General features: G+C 38.7%; 1 protein-coding gene across 4 annotated transcripts; it reads left to right on the top strand.

Annotated features, from left to right (window-relative positions):
* Window positions 1–280: 280 nt before the first annotated feature.
* On the top strand, window positions 281–22,744 carry HNRNPR (heterogeneous nuclear ribonucleoprotein R). 4 transcript variants are annotated; one of them, XM_088531181.1, is made up of 11 exons: window positions 297–402; window positions 6,284–6,449; window positions 8,700–8,818; window positions 9,249–9,356; window positions 10,044–10,157; window positions 15,200–15,376; window positions 17,080–17,215; window positions 18,295–18,500; window positions 19,163–19,312; window positions 21,139–21,260; window positions 21,449–22,744. In XM_088531181.1, exons 1-11 carry the CDS (start codon window positions 328–330, stop codon window positions 22,059–22,061), a joined length of 1,986 nt encoding a protein of 661 aa, XP_088387307.1. In that variant the 5' UTR covers window positions 297–327; the 3' UTR covers window positions 22,062–22,744. The 4 variants fall into 4 exon arrangements, with proteins under 4 accessions (XP_088387309.1, XP_088387307.1, XP_088387308.1 ...); XM_088531179.1 differs by having other exon boundaries at window positions 304–402; window positions 6,281–6,449; XM_088531183.1 differs by lacking the exon at window positions 6,284–6,449 and having other exon boundaries at window positions 281–402.
* The last annotated feature ends 1,983 nt before the right edge of the window (window positions 22,745–24,727 follow it).

Raw genomic sequence — 24,727 nt, 5'->3', positions numbered from 1 at the left:
GACGGGCCGCGGGGCAGCCCGGAGCCCGCGCGCCCCCGGGACCCTCCCTCACGCGCGGGCGCCGCCCCCGCCGCTCCCTTTGTTCGGCGGCTGCGGGCGGCGCGGCCCCTTTAAATCCTCGCGGCGCCGGCTCCGCCGCCGCGCCGCGCCATTGGCTGCCGCGCCTCCCTCTCGCCGGCCCCGGGAGTCGCGGCGCGTCCCGCCCCCCGCCTCCCATTGGCGGCGGCGCCTGCCCGTCCGCAGCGCGCGCTGCTGAGTGGGCGCCGCCGCGGTCCCTGGAAACAGTTCCGGGAAACCCCGCGTGCTGCCGGGGTCGCGCCGCCGTCCATGAGGAGAAGGAGGAGCGCGCGCCATTTGCCGCCGCTGCTTGGGCCCGAGCTGCGCCGCGCAGGCCCCGCTCCGGTGAGTGCCCGGGGGCGCCGCCGGTGCCGAAGGGTCGCCTCGTGCGGCGGGTGGGGGCAGGGGAGCGCGCCGGGCAGCGCGGGCGCCGCCTGGGCCCGGCGGGGCAGGGCTGGGCCGCGCCGCGGGGGCGAAGCGCGGCCGCGGCGCCACTTGGTGCCCGGGGCGGGCGCTGCGGGGCGCGGGGCCTGCATGGGGAGGGCGGCGCCGCCCGCAGCGGCCCCGCACGTGGCTGGGGGGAAACGTGGCCGCCCATGGTGCCCGCGCGCCGCTCTGCGCGGGGCCGCCTGCCTTCCTGGGCCGCGCGGGGAAACGGGGTTTAGCGGCTGAGGCGGCCGGGGGGCAGCGCCCGCCCCGCGTCTCGTGCGCGGGCTGCGAAGGGTTTTAACAGAGCCGGCGCTCCCAGTAACTGCCCCAGAGCTCGTGCGGCGGCGCGGGCCGCGCTGCCCCTTCCTGGCGCAGGTCGGCGCGGAGCTTCGCTCGGGGCAGCCGCGCTTGCCAGGGCCGCTGGAGGGAAGGTATCTCGGAACCCGGCGGCGAGGCCGTCGTTTTTATTAAATGCTCCTTAAAGATCTCTCCCAAATCTTTCTAGCAAGTCTTGCTTAAATGCTTTTAGTATTTATTTTATTGCGTTTCTAGTTAGCGGATCTTGGTGGCCTTGTTAACGATTATGTGGCTCATCCTATGCTGAAGCTGTACTGGACTGCGCTTTTTCCTGTGGGAAGTTGTTTGGGTTCGCTCCCACCAATACGATGCTAAAGGATCCCACCCGCACTACAAATATTTTTGTGCTGCAAAGGGAGTTAGTGCATTTTAGTGTATATGAGGGTTTTCTTTTTACCTGCTTCCCTCCTCCTCCTCTTTTTTTTTTTTTTTTTTGTTAGGTTACACTTTGTATAATACTGAGTTATTTTATGTGTTTTCTAAAAGGCTGCCTACCCTGAGCTTTGTATTTTATAGTGTAGTTTCCTTATCTGTGTAGTGTAGTTTTGCACCCTAGAAGCTGTGTTTTCCATGAGTATGTAGCATCCTTATCCCTCTCAGTTTTCTGTCTAGACTCCATCTCTATTGGGATAATATTTAAGCCTCCCAGTAATAGTCTCCTAGGCAAACATCTGCCAGACCTTACAAGGGCCATTTTATTGGAATTATGCTCACTTTTACTGAAGTGTTCTTTTGAACTCCTCTGTGCATTGCTAACCTGTTGTGGTAAAGACATCTCTTCATGAAGGGGCTGCTTAAACTTGCAGTTTCTGTGAAGACTGTGCTGGTCTTTTGATTAGGATAGTGATGAAGGTTCTCAGTTTTTCCATTTGCTGACGTTGTGGAATGAGGACAGAGCTCTGTGCTGGAGGGTGAGGATGTTACCTACTCATGGTGTCGCGGTAGCCTGGACCGGCTGGTAAGAAAACTTCACTAATGTGGAAAGGCCATAACTTTTAAAGGAATGATAAGTCCAAAACAAGTCTTCTCATATGCCATGCTAGCGAACACTTTAGTGTATCATGATTAAACTATTAAAACATACATTCTATGGTTGAATAGGCTGCAGTACCAATGAGATGGCTATAGTGCTTGCACAAAGAAATCTGAAGAGATGCGCTAGTCACTGTTGTGAACACGTGAGGTCTTATACACTCCCAGCTCAGTTCGGTAATCTAAGATCCTCTCTTCCCCCTGCTTATACATTTCTCTCTCTTATTTTGACAAGAACCTTAAATACAAGACTGATGATAATTTCCTGGGAGCTAAATTTGTTTTGTTGAGGTACATTTAAAAAGAAAAGAAAACAAACCTCAGGCTAATACCACCCCTCCCATATTCTGATTTTAATGCAGTGTAACTCAAATGGTTGCTTTTTTTATTTAGGCCTGCGAGCTGTGTATACAATGGGAGGTTTACTACCATAAGTGACTTGCTTTGATACAGAGTTCGTATGTATGACTTAGACTTCCTGTCCATCTGAGCTAAGCAAGTGCAGTTTAGTACCTGTGTGAAATCAAAGTTAAGTAGTAGAAGTCTGGGAACAGTATTACTGGATAGTCACTGCCAAGTTGATTATGATGGCTCAAAATATTATCATCCCTTTGCCAGAAATTGTCATTTCTGTTTGATTAAGCTACTACTAAACTTATTTTGAATTTACTGAACTGAATTTTTAATGAATTGGATGGAATTATGCTCAGATAGTCTGAGGGTGGCAACCTGTATTAGAGGGATGGTATTGAAAATAGGGAATACTAACATCCTGGCTGTTTCCTCAGTGATTGTCTCATTGGGGCTGAGACCAAGTTTCTGTTTTCATGTGCTGTCAGGGTCAGGTGTATGTTAATTAGCATTTTCCACCAAGAAAAATTGTTTTGAACCATTTGAGTTATTTCAGGCTTGGAGGGGTAGTCTGGGTAATTTAGAAGCACCTGTAGTTCTTAACCTGCTCCCTGTCTTATGAGGAGCTCTTATGAGAGACGAGTCACTTGGCAAAATCACGTTTTGAGATGAGATGGAATTCTAAGCAAAAGATATCGGAATCTATTTGAATATTATTGAATATTCCTGATATTAGAAACATATTGTTGGCATTCTAAAGCTGCCCCAAATCTGGCTTACTGCTGTTGATTAGTTAAGCATGTACATAAAAAGTATGTTTTTAAATTCAGCTACTTCTGCATGTTTTTAAGAATAAATATCTGACACATCCTGATATACATGATCCTTTGCTATTATCTGCGCTTAAAATCTGAAGGTTCAGCCAGTCTCCCTCTTCCATAGATGTTTGAGTTCCTTAATGTACATGAAGGAGTCTTAAGTGCAGTATTTGTATACATGCCTGCATTTATGTGCTTTTTTGTAGCCTGTTACAAGCTGAGTCACAGCTTTTTTGGTTTCTTTTGTTCCTCAATACAAAATAAAGCACAAAAAAAGTTTGTGTATATTTTTCCTTAGTGAAAAAATTCAGGAAAAAAATCATATTAGCTACATCTGGCTCCCATTATCTAGAGGGAGACTTAAGTTGTCTTTCTTCTATTTTTTTCACCTGTGCATAATCCCACATGTAGCTATAGATGTTGTAAGAGATGTAACTTTACTTGTTGGTGATAATTTGCAAAAAATAAATCACTTTAATCTTGTATTTCAGGGCAAGCTTGCACAGCAAGCAGAGACTTTATTACTGTAGCCATGAAAAGGAGTTTGTTTCTTCGTGCTGTTAGAACTTGAGCATTTTTTTTCTTTTTTTTTTGTAGTTAAGTTTGTGTTACAGAAAAGAGCTACAATTTGTACACCTCCTCCTAACTTTGTGGGCTTATGAAGATGTACTGCTTTGACTTAAATTCTTAATGAGGATACTAATAAATTAAGTCAAAATAAACCATCAGTCTAGTAGATTAAAAAAGTGATAATGTATGTTGTCTACATCCCTATGTATTAAAATAAAAACTTAGGATAGCATTTCATCAACTGTGGCGCCATCTAGTAATCTGCTTTATGGCATTACATGTAGCTCCCGCATATAAATATGTTTGTAATGTTTGAAACTATCTTGTCATTCCATTAGGCTGCAAATTTTGCCTGTCTTAGGTTTGAGTTTTTGAAGTGCAAATGAGGTTTTTCTACTTGGAAACAGTAGCTGTCAACCTTGTGCTCAATTATAAGGAGGACGGACCATATTTAGCAAAGCTGAACTTTTAGGAAGGTCGACACTTGCAAACTACTCTGGCTTTAGAAAAACACACAAATATGTTCAGGGAGCATCACTATGAGTCGCTGTAGTCTTTAAAAGTACTTAACTGTTTCAAATAAGTTTCATATTTCTATATTAAAATCTCTACTGAGTCTCTTGGTTTATACTCCCTCCCTCCCCCACCCCGTACAAAGAAAATGTATATGTAACTGAATGCTGAGAGGTAGTAAAGAGGTGGAAAAAATCAGTGACATCGTTTGCATTTTTTTTTTATATTATCCTATATATTTTTAAAAATAGGGATTTAGAATGGTATCGTACCTTGAACATTTTCAGTTTAAATAAACTTCCCTGTCCCACATTGTTTACAGTTTTAGATCTTACAGAGATCTCTTTAGAGATCTTACAGAGACTCTCTTGCAGCAGAGATACACCCGATTTTGTTTTCCCTGATTTTTCTATCCATACCTCTGGAAAATTTATGTTGATTAGTGTTGTGAGAGTTCAGTTAACACTACTTATGGTAGGTAAGCATGATTGTAGTCATCAGGCAATGTTTTTCTCTCCTGCAATTAGGATATTATAGTTGCTTTTAAATAATTTTCAGTTTCTATCTAAACTGAATGGATTAGAAAACAATTTCTCCTGGTCAAAAAAAAAAAAAGGAAAATGAGATATGGGTATGCGCGTATTTATGTGTGTATATATGTGTGTGTATGCATGTGCCGTGTAGCTACAGAAGATGCATCTTTTCCTTGCCAATTGCATATTGGAGAGTGGCATCTTATAACAGAACCTAATGATGTTTCTCTTTGACATTCTAAAGTCACCCTTCAAGTCAATGCAGTTTTAGAAAAACCCACTCTTCTGTATGAAGAAAAGGTTTTTTGCTTTACTTTTGCTCTCCTCCTCTCTCTCTCTCCTTCCTAAAGCTTTCAAATCTTCACCCAAACAGTTCATAAGGTTTCGTTTAGAAGGGACGGATATGCAAAGCGATTGTTTTAGGTGCGGTTATTTTTGAGACTTGTTCTGCAGTGGAACTGTTCAGCACAGTAAATAGCTTGAGGCTTCAACATTTATTTATTAAAAAAAAAAAAGTTCTTGAGTCATCTTCATATCTATATTCCAGTACTTACTATATTGCTCCTACCATGCTGCATATGTGTCTCTGGTTATCATTTCACTGCTGATCACTTACTACTATTTTTTTTTTTTTTTAAGCCCAAGGCTCGCTCACTTCATTTCTGAACTTAGTAATTGGTCACCCTAATGTTCTCTGCTGGGTAGTTGAATTGCTTCTTGTCAGCCTTTTTATTTGACAGCACTAAATATCTGTTGGCTGGCTAATCAGGAAATTAAAACTGTTTTTAATCAACTGCAATTGTCTGAAGACAGTCGTGCATTTTTCAGTGCACATATTTGCAATCAGTTGGTTAATTCTTTCATCAAGTTTTTTTTTTTTTATATATATGTGAAATCAAGATGCTGCAGTCATGGCTTCCTTTTAAACCAGTAAGTGATAGATTTTTTTAAAAAAAAGTAGCTGTGATTTGTAGAGCTTTTGTTTGAATAATTCTGAAAGCATGGAAACAGCTCAGTTGTAGATTGAAATTAAAATGTTGTTCTGAGTGTGATTTTTTTACTCATCTTTATTGAGTTCTGACAGAGTTGTGGGAAAGTGGTTGGCTAGTCTTATGCAATGTGTTGGGTTTGAAGGAAGACATGGCAACAAGCTAAGAAAGTGAAAATTAGCAAACAAGTATTGACATTTTGATATTTTAAGCTACCCTGCAGGGTTATATGTTCCCTAAATTTTACATCATTGTTTTAAAACCGGAGGAATGGGAGATGAAAATAGCACTAGCTCTTCTTCTTTAAAGGATGTTGTATCGTATCTCAGTACTTTCCAGCTGCTATGGTAACCAGTGAACTTACTGACAATTGGCAGATAAAGTTTAGATATTGCTATGTACATGAAGTGCATTTAAAAAAGAATGTGAATTCTTCCATGTACATTTTCCACAGCATTAAGGGTTGTACTTTCTTTTGGATTTTAGATCAGCTGCATCCAGAAAGCATTAAGTAAAACTTCAATACAGGTCATTTGCAGCATGTATACAAATTAGTTTAGATAAATCATGCATTGTCCTACAAACTAGTTATTTCTGGCTTATTGTAATATAGCTCCTGAATTTTTTCCAGCAGCATAATAAAATGGCTAATCAGGTGAATGGTAATGCGGTACAGTTAAAAGAAGAGGAAGAACCAATGGATACTTCCAGTGTAACTCACACAGAACACTACAAGACACTGATAGAGGCAGGCCTCCCACAGAAGGTGGCAGAAAGACTTGATGAAATATTTCAGACAGGTATAATATGCATTTCTTGTTTCTGACTGGTTATGAAAGTGAGGGCATACCATTTTCAAATTTTTATAGATTAAGGTTTAAAAAAATCATTGTTTTTGATTTGTGTAGCTCTGAATGTTTTGCTACTTTGACTCCCCTAAAGGCAAATTGGGTTTGACACTGACTAATTACTTGGCACATCCTTAGTGTTGTATGTGATATCTTAGTTGCTTTAGGGCACAGAGTACTAGTTTGTTAGACCTTGTCAAATAAAGATTTGTGTTTGAGCATACTAAACTGCACATTTTTTTTTCTTCAGTCCAAATCATCATTATGCTTTTACTTTTCTACTGTCAACTCCTCACAGTGGTTCTTAAATACTGGAAGGCTGGATAGGTGACTTAGTGAGGGATGCAGCTAGTTTGTCTTGCCTGGGACTACATTTGAATTGAGTCTGCCTGTGGATTTTTGTGTTCTCTCTAGTTCTGAGTGGACAGTTGAATCCATGAGGGTTATTATACTGAAAGGTTCAGTTTGATACAGACTGCTTTTTGACAATGTTGAAGGACTAAGCTATCTAGCAACTTGAGTAATACCCTGCTGGTAGCAAGTGGTCTCTGCAAGTGCTAGAGAGAAGGCTTCTTTATAGAAAATGTTTTTCCACATTGTTTTTATAATGCCCTTATTGTTTTGTCCTATAAACAGAAACTTTCTTTTCCTCTTTAAAGTGTGTTCTGCGAACAGATATACAAGATGCAGTAGAACTGCTCATGTGTTTATCTTGAATGCCTTGTCAGCAAGATGACAAGTTTTTGTTGAAGAGAGTCAAAATTCCACTGATTAAGTGAAGGCAATTCAAAAAACAATACTTTATCCATCTTTAGTATGATATTCCGCCTCACGAGAATGTTATCTTTTGAAAGTCATTCACAGTGAGCTTCATCAAGCCTTTGCCAGCTTTTGCTGGCTGTAGACATGCACTTTTGAACTGTGATCATATTGATGTGCACTTGATGGTTTGAGAGTAGGTGCAAATACCTGAGCAGAGGAACTCGTGGGGCTCCAGCTGTGTTGCAGTTACGTTGTGTTGTGAGGAGTTCTCAAAGCAGTTAATGCTTTTCAGCCCAGACCTTGACTACCTAGTATAATTCCATTGCATGAGCAACTTCTGAAAGCATTTATTCACGTTTCCTTAATACCAAGTGAAGATATTTGCATTGTGCAAGGGTTTGTCAGTGAAACAAACTGTTTTTGACACCAGAGCTAAATTTGGGGTTGAACTTTGGGTTTTTTAATCTGCTGAGGTCTTATCTGAAGGATACAGGTGCCTTCCAATATGCAGGATCACTTCTGAAATGTAGTCCTTGGGCTTGGCACTACTGTGCATCTCTGAATTGAAGTACCAGTTAGGTAATCTGTGTGCTCTGGATATTGTTGCACTTCATTATCTTTCCCTAAATTTTACTATGTGCTTTCAAAAGTGCAAATTTTAATGTCACTAGTTCTCACAGCATATGCAAGTGCATTACAAAGGGAAAGAAAGGGCTTCTAAGGATCCTTAAGCTGAAAAAGAAGTGCTTCAGAACTGGTCCAGTGTTTCTTGGGGGAGACTGCACCTGTAAAATTAACATTAGCCTCTTTGGGTACATAGCAGGGCTCGAAATAATACCTTTATGAATTCTGGCCATAGAAGTGCGTGGGCAACAAAAAGAATCAAAAAATAAAAGCAGAAATATAAGAACTTTTCGTTTTTTCTTTTTGAAGTTGGAGGGGAGAGTGAATAAACCATTCTACTTCCTAATATTTTGTGGGATAGCGCTTTATACGTGTTTGATCCTCAGTCAAGTGTCTCCCTTTTCACACAGGATACCTGTAATGTTCACCTATTAGCTTATTTAAAGCAGCTCTATTCAAGATAAGGAAGTGTGAAACTGAAATTCATAAATCCATTAGAAGTGAGCCAGAGTTCATTATTTCAAACCCTGATGTGTAATACTGCTTTTGTGCAGCAGATTTTATTCCCAAATCGTTACACCCTGAAGTAAAATCTTGCACTTCAGTTAGTACTTAGGTATATACATTTTAATTTAACTTTTTCATTGTACTCATGTTCTTTCATATGTTTGTGTAGGAATATGTAATTGATATTAAATGTATAATTCTCTTTATTGATATGGAACGTAACTTTTTTGACTTAAAAGCAAACTGCATAGTGCTTAGTTTGTATGGAATTAAGTAGAAATCTGTAACTTCTTTATCTTTAACTTTTAGGGTTGGTAGCTTATGTCGATCTTGATGAAAGAGCAATTGATGCTCTTAGGGAATTTAATGAAGAAGGAGCCCTCTCTGTATTACAGCAGTTTAAAGAAAGTGACCTGTCGCATGTACAGGTAAGGTGAGAGCTCCAGGAGTATGAGCACATAAGTATAAATAGTGTCCTGACACTACTCGCAGGAGAGTTATTACTTTAAAAAAGAAAAAAAATCATATTCCTGTGTTCTTATACTTCAAATCCAAATAACAAGCCTGTTAAAAGATTGCCTTAAATATATAGGTATTTACGTGCAAAACAAACTCTTCAGATAGTAAAATGAGTGTGCCATTGAGAAAATTAGGTAAAAATATGCCTTGGAATGTGATAGTCATTTCAGTTGTACAAGTTTGCTCAATTCCTTTAGAAAATTTCTAAAGAACTATTTTTGCATTGTGTTTGTTGGATTGGCTTGTTACCGTGATCTCACAGTATGGAGTGTAAGATTCAGTGGATACCCAGGGCTTTTCATACATGCAATTGAATTACTTTATAAATTGTGTCTACAGAACAAAAGCGCATTTTTATGTGGAGTTATGAAGACCTACAGGCAAAGAGAGAAACAAGGAAGCAAAGTACAGGAGTCAACGAAGGGACCAGATGAAGCAAAGATCAAGGTAACGTTTTATAAAAATACTACTCTGTATCTGAGAATTAATATATTACCTGTACACAAACTGTAGTATTTTTGGATGTTTTTAAATCCATCAGTGTTATCAGAATAAGTACATTCATTCTTGTGCTTTAACCAAATTAATGCAAGTTAGAAATTCAAAGAGAGAGTGTTGTCTTGTGTGAAATGCAAATCTACCTGTTTATGCAGTTACCAAAATACATAAACTTAATGTTGTGAAAGGACTGTGAAAACATATAGGTCTGCCTAGAGAAGATTCATTTTGTCTTTCGAGCTTTAAAATTAGTATGCAACTAATCAGGCAATGCAAGAAGACTGAGTCTGTATTAGTTAATCTCTTAAGGAACAATAAGAATTTCTCAGTTATGCAAAAACGTAGGTACTAGGTGGAGAAATATTGCCTGGTGTTCTGGAGTGTTGAACATACTGTGTACAGTGCTAAAGAGTAAAAAAGCAGGTAGGAAAACAGGAAGGAACAAAAAGGAGGGGACTGTTTCAGGTCATCTCTGTTGGTATGAGACTGATTATTGCTGTTTGTGTGATTTCTTATGCGCTTTGTTCTCAAATGTGGCAAAGAGCAAATAAAAAGTGCTTGTCTTGAAAGGTTTTGTTTTATTCCTTGTGTTTTATAACATCTGCTGCCCCTAGTAATGTGACATATTCTTTTCAGGCTTTGCTAGAGAGGACTGGCTACACTTTGGATGTAACCACAGGACAGAGGAAATATGGAGGCCCTCCTCCAGATACTGTGTATACTGGCGTGCAGCCTGGTATCGGAACAGAGGTTAGTATATGTTGACTAAACTGATTATTATTTTGTGTTTTTGTGTGAAGTGCTGTGTTAGAAATACTGGAAAATAAACTGTAATACAAGTGAGAGCTTAAGCCATTGTAGAGGAAAAGTGTTCTATGTTTTTTGCTGTAACAGGTGTTTCTTTCTGCGAAGTCTGTGGAAAACAGAATAGGTTGGTGGAAAATATCCAGGTGGAATATACTGGGGAAGGCCACACACAATTTTCCAAAATATAAATTTGATCACTAAATTGCCCAGACTTCATGGTTCAACTTAACATAGCTTCATAAAATGGCTAATGCAGGTATTAATAGCATAAACAAAAAAAAGGCTTTTATTTGTAAGGTAAATACACTTTGAGGTACAGTAACAAAATGTGAATGAATGTGAAAAAGGCTTTTCAGTATTGCATAAAGGTACTCTTATACAAAGTTTTGAAGAAGGCAGCTTACGTTAATAATTATTAGTAAATGGCTTATTTGCCCTTGCTTCAATCTGTACTATGCTTCTATGAATCTATGCTTCAGTCTACATATATTCAATCAAAAATGTTTGTGAAGGTTCCATGGACTGGTACTGAAACTATCTCACTTTACAGATCCCTCTAGTGCAACAGTATCTGTGTCCTAAGTTGAGAAACAAGCCACATGGGTGTTTTTTGTTTTGGGTTTTTGTTGTTTGTTTTGGAGTGTTTTGTTGTTGTTGTTTTGCTTTTCTGTGTTCTGCAAGGTGATTTAGAAGTCATTAAGCAATTTTTGTATTGCATGTCTGTGTGTTTATGTGTTAGTAAAATTATTACTTATATGCACTGTGCCTGGGGACTGACAATATTGGATCGCTGATTTGTCTGGGATGATTGCCATCTTTAGGAAGTCACCTTTAGGGAAGAGTATGACATTGGCTAGGCTATTATACTGTTAAGTTTCATGAAGTTAACTGGAACAGGTAACTCATTGAAATTCATCTAAGATAAGAACATTAATGCGTTTCCAATGAATGGGCATTAGAGTCTGTAGCAAAAATGAACTGATCATTTACAGAAATAATACCTCTACCAAATGGATCTAATCCAAGCAATTTGCAAAATTATTGCAAGATTGATTAATTTAGAAATACTGCTTGGTTTGTCTGGTTGAGATGCTAACCCCTTTGCCTAACCTGGTGTGTGCTTTATTATATTTAGGCCTAGCTCTTGCCATTTGATTCTGAGGCACAGTACTCAACCTCTTAACCTGATACTGTCATTTGGCAAACTAGGAAGGCATGCTCAAAAGCATGGACGTGACTGTAGCAGATTTTCCCAGCGTGAGATTTCTCTTTTAAGCATAGCACTTGCATGTCTGATTCTTCTCATATTCTTCTTCCCAGTATGAGAAAAGACTCAAGATAGAGCCTTTTAGATTGTGGTAGTGGCTACTGCCGAACTGGCAGTGAACTTTTCATAGTTCTTTTTTTTTTTTTTTTTTTTTTTTTTTTTTTTTTTTTTTTTTGCTGGCTGGGTTTTCTGCTGTTTTGGTAAACTTTAAAGCTTTATCAGCTGACAGAGGGTTCTGAGCCTGAAAGCTGGCCTAAGGTAGGCAACAGGGGACTGGCTGGTCGATTGGGATCGTGAGCTGCTGTGCTAGGGTTGCTTATGAAACTGCATTTGAAGTATGGATTTGGGAAGGACTTCCCTACATCTGCTTGGCATAAACTAGTTTTGAAGCTAGTAGGTTGAAGAAGTAAATTGTGTTGTCAGTTGGAGATGGCCAGATCCGAGTAAGATGCAGCTTTTCTACAATTTCATGGACCAAACTATTGGCCTTCGAGTTTCCAGCATCAAAGTGTAATTTGTTACATGACAGCTCTCCTTCAAGATCTGCTTCAGTAATCTGTGTAGGAAAGCCTTTGTGGATGTCAAACATTCACATTTAAAAATTCTGACACTGACTGTTTTGATGAAAGGATTACGTGGGAGAAGCTGTCTAATGTATATGTACAAGTGGGTGGGCTTTAATGGCAGCAGGCTCTTTTGGGAATGTGATTCTGTAACTTAAAAGGACAAAGTAGTTGTGGCTCTGTGGAAGTTTGGAGGGTAAACATAATTGAAAACGGATTTAATAGGAACTTAGTTAAAGACTTTTTCCTAAAACATAAACCATTTGGCTATAGTGTAATAGTGATGTCAGAAGAAGTTGGTATTTAGCTGTTTACAGAAGTATTAGATGAGAATGGAAACAGTTATGCGATCTTGTTTTCTTCTCCCTTTGCATTTACTTTCTCTTTTGCTTCTGAAAATGCCGGTAATTGCTCATCTTCAAGAGGCTTATACAGTGCTGGTGTGTTGTGCGCCTAAAGTTTACAGTGACTTTTAATTCAATTTGTTTCAGTGTTGTGAAATGAAAACTCAAAATTACCTCTTAATAGGTGATTATTTGCCTGACACATTGATATACATTGCAAAGTTGATCTCATACAGCTTAAACCATTTCATAAATATATAACCTTTTAAAATTGATGCCACAGGTCTTTTTCAGATCTGAAATTTATTGGATAAATATGATGACTGTAGGCTTTGAATATTTTTGGTGAAAATGCAGGGTTTTTTTTTTAACATATAAATCTGTCATGTTCAGTCAGTCTTTTTTAAAATGAAGCACAATTACAAGGAGACAAAGCTTTGAAGAAGCTCTTGCAGCACTGATGTATGCTGTTAGTGTTTTGGGATGGCAACAGAAGCAGCTCGGCAGTTAAAATAACTGAAAGATATGTCATGTAGAGCTTTTCAAACTTAGCTTTCCTTAGGAATGTTAAGGATGTTTCTTTTACTCTTGCAAGATATCTCTGTGGCATTTGTCATGTCTAGTATTGATCTTATAGTTGGTATGTAATGTTCAAAAATTCTAAAGTGAACTCACTTTGAACCATCGTTATTCTCACAGAGACTTTTAGTCTCCACATTAGTACAGATGTAAAGTTACTGGAATATAGGTGAGCTATCCTGGAGTGTGATACCTGAATTGAATTGTAACAGCTATCTTACAGTTTTGAAGTTTGTAGAGAGAATAATATTTAGAGTGAACCTCAGAAAAGAATTTAGTGTGGGCTTCTTGCATTTGACTGATTTAGAAAACCGCTTTCAGATTGACTGTTCTGTTAACAGTTTCATTGCCTCAATAGCCAGCTGCAGTTCCTGGTGTGTGCACTTTCACGAAGGTACCATTTTTGTCTTTGAATTTTACCTGTGGGATTTGGATTTGAAATGTGGGATTTGGAATGAAATACTCATAGCAGTAACGACACAAACATTTCTTGTAGGGATTTCTTAGCCTTTCGTAGGAAACGCCTCTTGGCTGTGGCATTAACTTTCTGTTCAGTATGAGATCTGTTTCTTTTTCCCCAATAGCAAGCAATGTTGGCCTGTCGATGTTCACAGTGAACTGAGAATCTAAGCAACATGGAAGAAATGTTCTGGAAACTGGGTCCTGGGAAGTTGTGTGATGTAAATATTGAAAGGTTCTAGCATTCCTTGGAGGAAAATAACTTCTATTCTCGCTTATTTATTTAATCGGAGGCATGATATTCCCAGAGGTCTGTTCATATCTGTGCTTACAGGGGTGTTCTGGGTATCTGCATTCTTGGTGATGTCTGCCAAGTCTCCAGTACAGGATGTGATCCTTGGCACAGCGTTGTTTAGAGGGAAAGGTTGGCTTCTACTAGGTTGTGTTACTGTGACTCATGTTTGACATTAAAAAACATAACTTGCCTTTCAGCAGTAGAGTTAAAACCAAAATGTGCAAAAAAAGTAAACTCTCCTTTGCTTTGGTAAGCTGTGATGTCCAAACAAATCTTTAAAAAGATATTGGTGGAAGCTCTATCTACAAGAAAAAAATGTGTGTGTCTTTAGTCAGCTTGGACTGAAGCTTGGGTAAACTGAGGTAGTACCTCAGTTAAATAAAACCCGGTGTCATGTAAGCAGTATTGACAGTAGTTAAAACAGTCAATCTAGCAAGTGTCTGTAAATACTGGGGAAATTACTAATAGCTTGTCTCTAGCTCAAGTGGATAGAAGTGTCTATTTTGCAAATTTTAATTAAAATATTTTAGAGAAATGAATTATTGAAAACCAATAATCTGTAAAGTCCTTCTGAATCTTGAGCTAAAGAGAACTTCCATATTTTCAGTTCAACCAGCTCTTAAAATGATCCATCTTTGGCAGCCATGGTAACAAAACTAATGCTCTAGGGAAGAGTCACTCAAAAGAGCATGTGATTTAAATATAATAGAATTTAGTCTTACTGGGATTTTTTTGTAAAACTTACTTGTATCAGCAATTCAAAAAAACTGAGAATTCAGAGAAGAGCTATAGTGTTTAAACAGTTGAAAAATCTTTTCTAGTGAGACCTCAGCTGAACCGATTAAACTCCTTAACAAAAACTTGAACGAACGTGACTAGTCATCGCTCTACATAAGGAACAAAAATATGAGGACTCCAGATTTTCAGGCAAATATGATAAGAATCAGTTGGTGTAAGTTGAAATAGAAATTCAGACTAGAAATAATATCACAGTGTATATTATAAATGAAAATTACCACTGGGGCAGCTTACTAAGGATGTTTGTAGAATTTGCCACATCTGTAATTCTCTAATCAAGGTTGGACTAGGAATTTGTTTGGGAAAACTGAAAGAACAAGGAAGTGCTTTGGCTGGGGGGTAATTTAGGAGACTTTACTAGATAAGCTGTAAGGTTTTTCTTATTAATTGCCAAAATTAGACCAGTAGGGCCCATCTGCCTCTTCAGTTGTAGAAATTTGACCTTTTAATTATAAATAACAAATTCACATTTTTCATATGCAAAACCTAGTACTGTAGTGGGAGGTTTAGAAAACTTGGTAGGAAATACAATAATATTGTCCACAATTAAGTCTACAGTATTTCTGCTGAGATGGTTTATGCTGCAATGTATTTACTTTGCAGGGAGCTTTCAAATATTAAAAGCAAGTTTGTATTTTTTGTATTTTTATTTAGGTGTCCTCTTTTTGTTTTGTTTTAAGGTTTTCGTTGGCAAGATCCCCCGAGACTTGTACGAGGATGAATTGGTACCGCTCTTTGAGAAAGCTGGTCCCATCTGGGATCTGCGCCTTATGATGGATCCTCTTTCTGGTCAAAACAGAGGTTATGCTTTCATTACCTTTTGCAGTAAAGATGCAGCGCAGGAAGCAGTCAAACTGGTGAGTAACTAATTTTTAGATAGGGCAAGATGATGTGAACAGTGAGCATGCTGAACATCTGTTAGGTAATGAAGTGTTTCATGAAAGCAGTCATTAACAGACTCAAAATGGACATGAAAATCAAATTTGACGGATGCCTTCAGTTTTTGTAGCTGACAGCGGGCTTTGGTTCTTTCCAAAGGCTGCAATGCAGTTAGCTTAAATGCAAACCTGACTTGGTCTGCAAGCATGCAGAGCAAACCAAACATCTTTCAGGCTGAAAAGAGGTAATGGTGAAATTTAAGAATAGTGCTAGCCCACTGTAAAGATTTCAAAAGGAGTCAGTGCAAATAAATGTATTGGTGTTCATTTCCCTCAAATATTTCAAGTGTCTACAGATCATTGTGGCTGTGTTAGGCTTTTAGAGTAGGATTCGTGTATTTAGTTAGGTATTTAGTATTTGTATATTTTTTGTGTATTTAGGAGGTTAGGTTTTTGTTTTATACTTTTTATTAAGATCTGTTTGAGTATCTCTTTCAACTCACATGAAATCTGTTTTTGAAATTGATTGCTTTTGGGTTTTAGTGTTTGAAGAGTAATGAGGGATACTGTGCTGCCTTCCCTTTTGAAGGGGAAATATCTACTTTGAAAGGCAAATTCTGATTAGCTTCGTGTTGCTAAACCACAAAACTCACTATGTTATGAAGCACTGTTATCTGAGGCAAAATTCTGAAAGGCTTTTGTCTTGAGTGATCTTGTTTGCTAGGTTGTGGTATTTTGTTTTAATTCTTAACGAACATGAAAGTTGTTCAAGGAATTGCTCTGTCACATGTATGACTGTCTCAGCTAGGTTAATCATGGCTTGGAAATTCTTTAAAATTTGGGTGGATTTTCAGGAACTGGCTGATGAACAGATTTATGCCTGTTTGAAAGTCCTACCCCAGCCAAAGATAATGAGCTTTGTCTTGACTTCTAGAAACCCTTTAAAGAAAAAGGTTGGATTCTCTGGTCTTTAAAGGACTATCAAGGAATGTTGTCTGCAGAACAGTATAACTGTGGCTAGCAGCATAATATGAAGAAATGGGCTAAATGACAGCATTTATTATCTATTTACTTATTTTACAGAAATTTAAAGCAATAGAGAAATACCATTCACGTGGGCCAAAAAGAAATAAAATCTTTGCTGTGGGAGTGAGAGGGGAAGAAACCAGGAAGGATGCTGTAATTTAGGCTTGTGACTGTCACTGAGCAAGTGTATTTTGGGTTAAGAAGCTCTCAAAGAAAGACACTGGAAGAAGTGGAGCTGCAGTATCTGGGATGCTGTGCATTTGTGTGTTAGTAAGAGCAGCCGTGTTCAGTGAGCAGTTAATAGAAGAAGAAGCCATCTTTTTGTCTAGAAGTACCTTTCAAGTGTGAGATGAACAGTATTTGAATTAGTCTAGCCCCTACAGCTTGTATCTGTTCCTGTAGGTAGGCCTGTTCCTTGTACATCAGTTTATTTCTGCAGCTTCCTTTTCAACAGAATATTCAAAGCTTTCAGTGGAAAACTTAAACTCGCCAACATTCTTCTAATTCAATGCAGACCAGAATGCTGTTTTAATAATTCTTTTGCCATTTTTATTCAATATCAATGTATAAATGTTAGTCTGAAGGGAATAGCTGACTTTCTGATTTTTGGGGTTCTTTTCAACCATATTTTAATGAATGGCTGCTTGTTTTTGCAGTGTGACAACTATGAAATTCGTCCTGGGAAGCACCTTGGGGTATGCATCTCTGTGGCAAACAACAGGCTATTTGTTGGATCAATTCCAAAGAACAAGACGAAGGAAAACATATTGGAAGAGTTCAGTAAAGTCACAGGTAAAGAGCCTTCTAACAAGTTTGTTACACTGATTCCAAAATACCATATTGGTCTGTTTTGTAGTTTTAACTGAATGACAGCTGCTTTCTGATATCATGTAAAATTATTTCAAGTTTATTGGTGGTAGAAGTTTTATATTTCAAGCTTGTTTTGTGCTGGCGTGTGAAGGGACTAGTGTACGTTCTGATTTTGCTTTGTCTGGTACTTGTGAAACTTGATGTTGCAGGATTGCAATTGGAAGTGGCGTGAATTCACTTGGAAAAGGTGTGGAAGTCTTAGTTCTGTTATATGTTCTAGTTTAATGTCCAAGGATCTCTATTTTTCATCAGATCTACAATATTCTTGTCTGAGAAGCTTTTGAGGAGCCTCAAAAATAGTAGGTGAAGAATGACAGGGAAGCAGTGCAAAGTAATCCTCTGAGAGGCAATATTGAATCAGGCTAGAGGGAATTTTACAGTTCCCCAGTATATGCAGCATGTAGGGAGGAACAGCTCATTGCTGGAAAGATGCTTCTGTTTTATAATAGAGGTTCAAATCTTGGATCGCCTGTTCTTCTTTCTGTAGGAAGGTTTTAATCTATTGCTTCTTTTTTAGGATTGCTAATTATAAGTACTGCAGGAAAGTGATGAAAACAGAAGGTGAATATTAATTTCCTTATCTCTCCTCTTTTTGGAGAGATGTGGAAGAAACTCTCCAGCTTCCCCTGGAGACAGAGGAGATACCATGTAGTAGTGCTGGCTGCTTTTCACAAAAGCAAAAATTGTATAAGAATGTATAGCACACTGAACTGTGTGAACTGTTTGTGTTGATGTCTTGCAGGGCCTAGGTTTGAGGTAAGTGTTTTGGAGAATTTTGCCTTCTAGTTAACCCGTTTGTAGGTAAATTGGACATCCACGTACAGCACATCCATTTTTTGGTTGTTTACTTCATTTCTCACACTATCTCTTTTTCTTCTTTTACTTCAGATATTAAGTTTGGAGGCTGTCTGTTAAAATCACTATTTTTACTTTGTAGAGTAGGTTGTTTTGTTTGTTTTTGTTTTGCTCTTTAAGCTCAATACTAAAGACATGTTTTTCAGAGGGTTTGGTGGATGTAATCCTCTATCACCAACCTGATGATAAAAAGAAGAACCGGGGCTTCTGCTTCTTGGAATACGAGGATCACAAGTCAGCAGCACAAGCTCGCCGCCGCCTCATGAGCGGGAAAGTAAAAGTCTGGGGCAATGTTGTGACAGTGGAGTGGGCTGACCCAGTAGAGGAACCTGATCCAGAAGTCATGGCAAAGGTAATTAGGAACTTCTCTGGATGCTGCTGTGTTTTGGAAGCAATATGAGCTTTGAGGGAGCTGAATGTGGTTTGAGGATTTTTTCATAGTCAGCACTCTAGTCTCTGGCATGGTCAGAGTCTTGGAAATCAGTTGACTGTGGAACACATCAGGAGCATGCTGTTCTAACTGACTATTCCTATCGAAATTAATAGGATACAGAATTATCCTGCTGGAGTGGTACACAAGTCTCTCCTTAGCATTCTGCTTCTGCTGTTACTGAATAATAATAGATGGATGTTTTGAAAAAGCACTTTCCAGAATGAGGTGACTTGAAGTGCAGCACAGGGAATGACACTATGCTCTTTATTCCAGTGTTTTGAGATAACTCTTTGCTGCTCTTGAAGTCTTACCAAAATTCCACTGTGACTTGCAGCATCTCAGAAGCAGAAGGTCAGTGTTGGATGTGCTGCTGATCATGGAGGAGGTGTGGAAGGACAGAAGTAGAAATTTCATGCAGATAACAACAAGGCTATCTTTTCTGGAAGCAAGCACATAATTTACAGGATTAACCAAGACTCGTGAATGTATACGAGAGAGTGATAACATCATCTTAGTTAAGGTACATTTGCTTTGAGATGTGATTTTTAAAGTTTGCAACTTTCATCCTAATCTTTCAATAGGTGAAAGTTTTATTTGTAAGAAACTTGGCCACCACTGTGACAGAAGAAATTCTTGAGAAATCCTTTTCTGAATTTGGAAAGCTGGAAAGAGTGAAAAAGTTGAAGGATTATGCTTTTGTTCATTTTGAGGACAGAGGTGCAGCAGTGAAGGTAAGTTGATTATTATTTTTATTTTCCCTAGCTGAATCAAATGCGAGCAGTTTGTTTTCTACATTTTTTTAAAGAATTTTCTTGCATCATGTAGCCTGATGAGACAATCTGTAGAGCATATCCCATTGCAAGAATTTTAATTGTGAGGATTTTGTTCCTGTGATTTCAGTAGGTTGGGGGGATATGAGACTTTCAAAGGACAAAACTGTAGCAAAAATTAGACTGGAAAAGAGGTCTAGACCAATGCAGGAGAGTCTAGAGAAGAGAGGAAAAAATCCACCTAGACAGTTTTTCTGAGGAAGCGCTGACAAAAGGTATCACTTGTGTCTCAAAGATACCTATTTAAAGGTTTTGTGTAGCTTTAGGATGCCAAAATAGTGAATGGAATTTGCAAGGTGGTTCAAGAAGTAACACCTAAGAGGGAGAGGACTGATGCTACCAACTCCTTCAGTGCCTATATCTTTAACCATATATGCTCCCTAGAGCATTTCATTTAAGCAGATTCCTAAACACTGAAGATGCTTATTTTGAGTTTCAAGGGAGCTCTAAATTATCGTTGTATCTGAGAGCAGTTAGGAAAGTCATTAGTCTCTACTGTTTGTATTTCAGGAGATTTGAATTTAACTTTCAAGAAATTGCTGCCTCTTGTTTTTTAAATACCTACTCAGATTTTTGTGGGGGTGGGAGGGAGGTGTTACGTATCTTCAAGTCTTTTCAGAATGCTTTATGAATATGGCTTTAGCATGAATATCACTCATATTTAATGAAGTTAAGAAGCCAGTTGGGATAGTCTTGGACCCTGTCCAAGAGAGGGTAAGGAAGCCTGAATGTTCCCTGAAACGGTAAGTCAGTGACATTTATTTACTGACATGTTTTAATGTAGTATGTCTCAAAATCGCCTTATTCCCTTTCCCCAGAACTTCTCAGTAGACCTTTACTCTAAATTCTGACACTGAACTGAACAGTCATTGGCCTAAATCAGTACTAGAGCATCTCTAATAATCTTCTCTGGAACAAACTGGAATATTACCACTGCCCATTTGATTTATGGCCACTTAGTTTATACATTTTTTAGATGACATTATTAAGAGATTAATGGATGGAAAACAACTGGCTCATTGTTTGCAGAGGCTGCTTATTTTCATACATCCTTTGGAATAAAGTATCCATGATCTCTAATAGTTTGGGGAGGCAAATAGCAGTGAAGTCCTTGTTGGTGCATATACTGGTACTCAGAAATAGTAAATACAAAGTAGATAACCCAAGTTCAACCTGGATTCTACCTGGAGTTCTAAACTTGATGCATGTGCATCCTGTATTAAGTTCTATTTGAGTATGTGTTTGATAGCTACAAATTTCACATTCACATTACTTTTTGGGAAGATTGTTGCCTCATTTGATAAGACTACCAAGTTTCAGTAGTGTTTTTCTCAGCCTCAAATATCACCCCTTCTCCCCAACAAAAAAGTATTCCTTTTCTTGTATGTGCTTTCTACTAAGCTGAGTTTTTGTGTCAGTGGGTAAGGAGAACTGCTGCTTACATTTTCTCTCTTTTTATTCAATGGTTCTTGGATAAGTGTGTGTTAATCCAACTTACATATGTAATTTTTTTCTTTGCATCATAAAGTAAAACAAAAGTCCTGTTGCAGTGTAGCTGATGCATATAGAAAGACTTGAAAGAACGATATATCAAATTCTATTCAAGCAGCACAAAAAGAAAGCATAGAAAACGGTTTAATTTGCATCAGCCTGGCTGCTTTCTTCCAATAAGTCTTATTTTCCTGTTAAATGAATTTTTAGATGTTTCTCTTCTAATTTTTGTGCAGGCTATGAATGAAATGAATGGAAAAGAGATAGAAGGGGAAGAAATTGAAATAGTGTTAGCAAAACCACCCGATAAGAAAAGGAAGGAACGTCAGGCTGCCAGACAAGCCTCCAGAAGCACTGCGTGAGTGTTGATGCTTTGCACTGCTTTAATACTGAATTCTGCTGCAAAATCCGAGCTAGCTTCAAAGAGTCTGAATCGCTTTTCTCCAGAGCGTGTCTTGCTAATAAACACAGGGGAAAAAATGTCATTGATTTTTTTTTTGGGAGACTTCAGAAGAAGAATTAATTCATGTTTCTTTTTCTTAATAGGTATGAAGACTATTATTACTACCCTCCGCCTCGCATGCCACCTCCTATTAGAGGCCGAGGCCGTGGAGGGAGAGGTGGCTATGGCTATCCCCCCGATTACTATGGCTATGAAGATTATTACGATGATTATTATGGTTATGACTATCATGACTACCGTGGTGGCTATGAAGATCCCTATTACGGCTATGATGATGGCTATGCTATAAGAGGAAGAGGAGGAGGAGGAAGGGGTGGGAGAGGAGCTCCTCCACCACCTAGGGGGCGGGGAGCACCACCACCCCGAGGTAGAGCCGGCTATTCGCAGAGGGGGGCACCCATGGGCCCTCCGAGAGGAGCCAGGGGTGGGAGAGGGGGTCCCGCGCAGCAGCAGAGAGGACGTGGTGCTCGTGGAGCCAGGGGCAACCGTGGGGGCAACGTAGGAGGCAAGAGAAAGGCAGATGGGTACAACCAGCCTGATTCCAAGCGCCGTCAGACCAACAACCAGCAGAACTGGGGCTCCCAACCCATCGCTCAACAGCCGCTCCAGCAAGGTGGTGACTATGCCGGTAACTATGGTTACAATAATGACAACCAGGAATTTTATCAGGATACTTATGGGCAACAGTGGAAGTAGACAAGTGAGGAGGGATTGAGAATATTGGCAACATAGAATTGGCTATAGCTCTACATTCTTCAAAACAAAATTGGCTTAATGTTTCATCCTTCAGTAGCGATTGGCTGCCATTTGTATTGGGCTGAAGAATCACTCTATTGTGTATATACTCGAGTCTCTTAGTTTTCTTTTTCATAAACGCACTTGGACATTACTGGGCTTGCAGAATTCCTGAACTCCATATGGGGTTTCGATGCTTTTATCATTTTAGGCTTCATTTTAGCAGTTTAAAAGCAGGAATGGCACACTGTTCAATCATGATTTTTGCAGAACTCTGGTTTTGGACAGGTTTTTTGGTTTTTTTTTTTTTGGTTTTTTTTTTTTTTTGGATTTGGGATAGACTACATAGGAGTATGCTGTACATAAAAGTAAAAGCTAGTGCTTTGTCTTAGTAGTTTTAAGAAATTACAACAAATTAAGTTTTCTTGTATTGAAAATAACATGATTGTATGTTTTGCATTCCTAGAAGTAGGTTAACTGTGTTTTTAAATTGTTATAACTTCACACCTTTTTGAAAATCTGCCCTACAAAATTTGTTTGGCTTAAAACGTCAAAGCCGTGGCAATTTGTTCCTTGATGTGATTGTATTTCCAATTTCTTGTTCATGTAAGATTTCAATAAAACTCAAAAAACTATTCAAAACATTACCTATTTCAAATTCAATTGTGTCCTAAAACATTATTTCATTGGTAATTCTTGCGAAAAAATATTGGTTTTCAAAATATAACTGCCTATGTGAGTGATCAAATTCATGCAAAATTTCTTGTGCTTTCCAACATGTAGCACTGTGGACATCAGACTGAAAAGTAGGAGAAATTGCAGATAGCCCAAAGGGCACTCTCTGTTTTAATTGGTGTTCAGCAGCTTAACAACAGCATCTAATTTTGAAACTTTTTTTTCTTCTAAAAAGTGTTGAAATGTACCCAAACATTTATGGATATCTAGTTTAAATATAATCCTCTAATGTGGAGGAGGAAGCAGAGCCTATAATGCTGTTAATTTTATTCCTTTTTATCATGTATTGTGGAGTACCTCTAGAGGCTGTTCTGTTAGGATCCAGCCGTATTGTCTTATTCAGTGTACAAGCACCTAGGGAAGTGGTTTTAATCTTCAGTATCTTAGTCTAATTTGAAGTAATTTTTGTCTAGGGATGAGAAATATAAATTAGGTGCTGTGGCACAGTAGGCTAAACTCTTGCTGCAGATACACAACCCTGCTCTCCACGTTCTGCTCAATTCTGTCACTGACATTTTGATTTGATGTTCTGCCATGATGAACAATTTGCCTTAGAATTCTCATGCCTTGTAATAAAGGCTCTTTAAAAAGAAATATAAAGAAAATCTTAACTTTGGGGGAAATTACTAGCTACATTATTGGGGTATTATGTGTTGCTTTTATTGACCCTTGTCTTGGACAGTCCTAGATGTCAATTCTAACTGGCAAGTCATCTTCTGTTGCATCTGAGCCATGCTGTACCCCAATGAAGAACATTTGCTTCTCAAGAAAGAGGAAAATCAAAAGGATTAAAACTTGCTCTAAAGAAAATTGTTGCCGGACCTTTAAACATCCAAATTAACACTTTTCTGTCTCAATATGTTGCTCATACTTGATTACAACATTTTAAACAGACTATTGGGGAAGTTAAACTTCAGTGGTCATACTCCTCCCTTTGTCTTCTATTCCTGTCTGGTGTCTTTTGTTTAAAAGATTGTATTTTATTGTGTTAAGTTAGCCTTCCCACGTTTTGTTCTTGTGGGTTTGGTATATCAATGCATGGTTTGAATTTTGACCTGAATTGAAGTGAGGGTGTATATCTGGTTCTCAAAATGGGTTTCCCCTTGTGTCAGGCTCTGATCTTTTCAAATTGATGTAATTGGCCGTAAAATAGCTAAAAACGTTTTTCAGAACTAGCATTTTAGTATATTAAGTGTTTTTTTTTTTTTCTTTTCTTTTTGCCTTTTTACTTCATAAAGTTCATGGCCCCCATCCTGTCTTCTCTGTTCCTTACTTGAGCAGTGAAGTCGGAGGGTTCCTGCCTGGGTATAAATATTTCAGGCTTTTGCTTGTAGTGAGAATCTGGCTTGTAGTTCTGCTTTAATGCAAGGGATTGCTGTTATGTTCATGTGACTTCATAGTATTTATGTCTTAATGAAAAAAATATATATATTTGTGGCATTGAACAAAACCCTATAATCCAAGTAGGTCTTTGCATTTCAGTGATCATTGCGAAGGGAATCTGGTATAGGGGAGGCTTAAATTGGAATCAAATTTAAATTACTGTGCACCCTGGAAAGAAAAGAGCATTGCTGCATTATTTCAAGTGTTAGCCCAGGAGAGGTACAATGCCAATGCATGTTTCTGGGGGAGGGGGAAAAACTAATGCTTCAATTTTAATGTTTGCGTAGCACATAAGGAACAGAAATGTTAAAATTGTCTTCCTCAAGAATTATAAAGCTGCATTTTGTATTTATTTCTGCCAAAATCTCCAGTTATCTTAATATTTTCATTGAATATGAAAAGTGAACTATACTTTTCCACAACGACAATGAAGTTTATTTAAAGTTTGATTCACAAGCTACGTCAAGTTTTGACTTACGCGACTTGTGCATACTCAAATTTACCATTTA

Source organism: Tinamus guttatus, unplaced genomic scaffold (assembly GCF_059628265.1).
Source record: "Tinamus guttatus ecotype Peru unplaced genomic scaffold, ASM5962826v1 Tinamus_guttatus_pri_ptg000397l, whole genome shotgun sequence".
Taxonomy (NCBI): Eukaryota; Metazoa; Chordata; class Aves; order Tinamiformes; family Tinamidae; genus Tinamus; species Tinamus guttatus.
The sequence above is the reverse complement of the archived record's forward strand: the minus strand, read 5'-3'. Positions and strand labels throughout refer to the sequence as shown.

Bases quoted from the DNA above. Each gene is read 5' to 3' on its own strand.
- HNRNPR (XM_088531179.1), top strand. From the start codon at position 328: ATGAGGAGAAGGAGGAGCGCGCGCCATTTGCCGCCGCTGCTTGGGCCC. The intron at 18,501-19,162 runs GTAATTAGGAAC...ATCTTTCAATAG, and splicing joins ATCCAGAAGTCATGGCAAAG to GTGAAAGTTTTATTTGTAAG. The intron at 19,313-21,138 runs GTAAGTTGATTA...ATTTTTGTGCAG, and splicing joins ACAGAGGTGCAGCAGTGAAG to GCTATGAATGAAATGAATGG.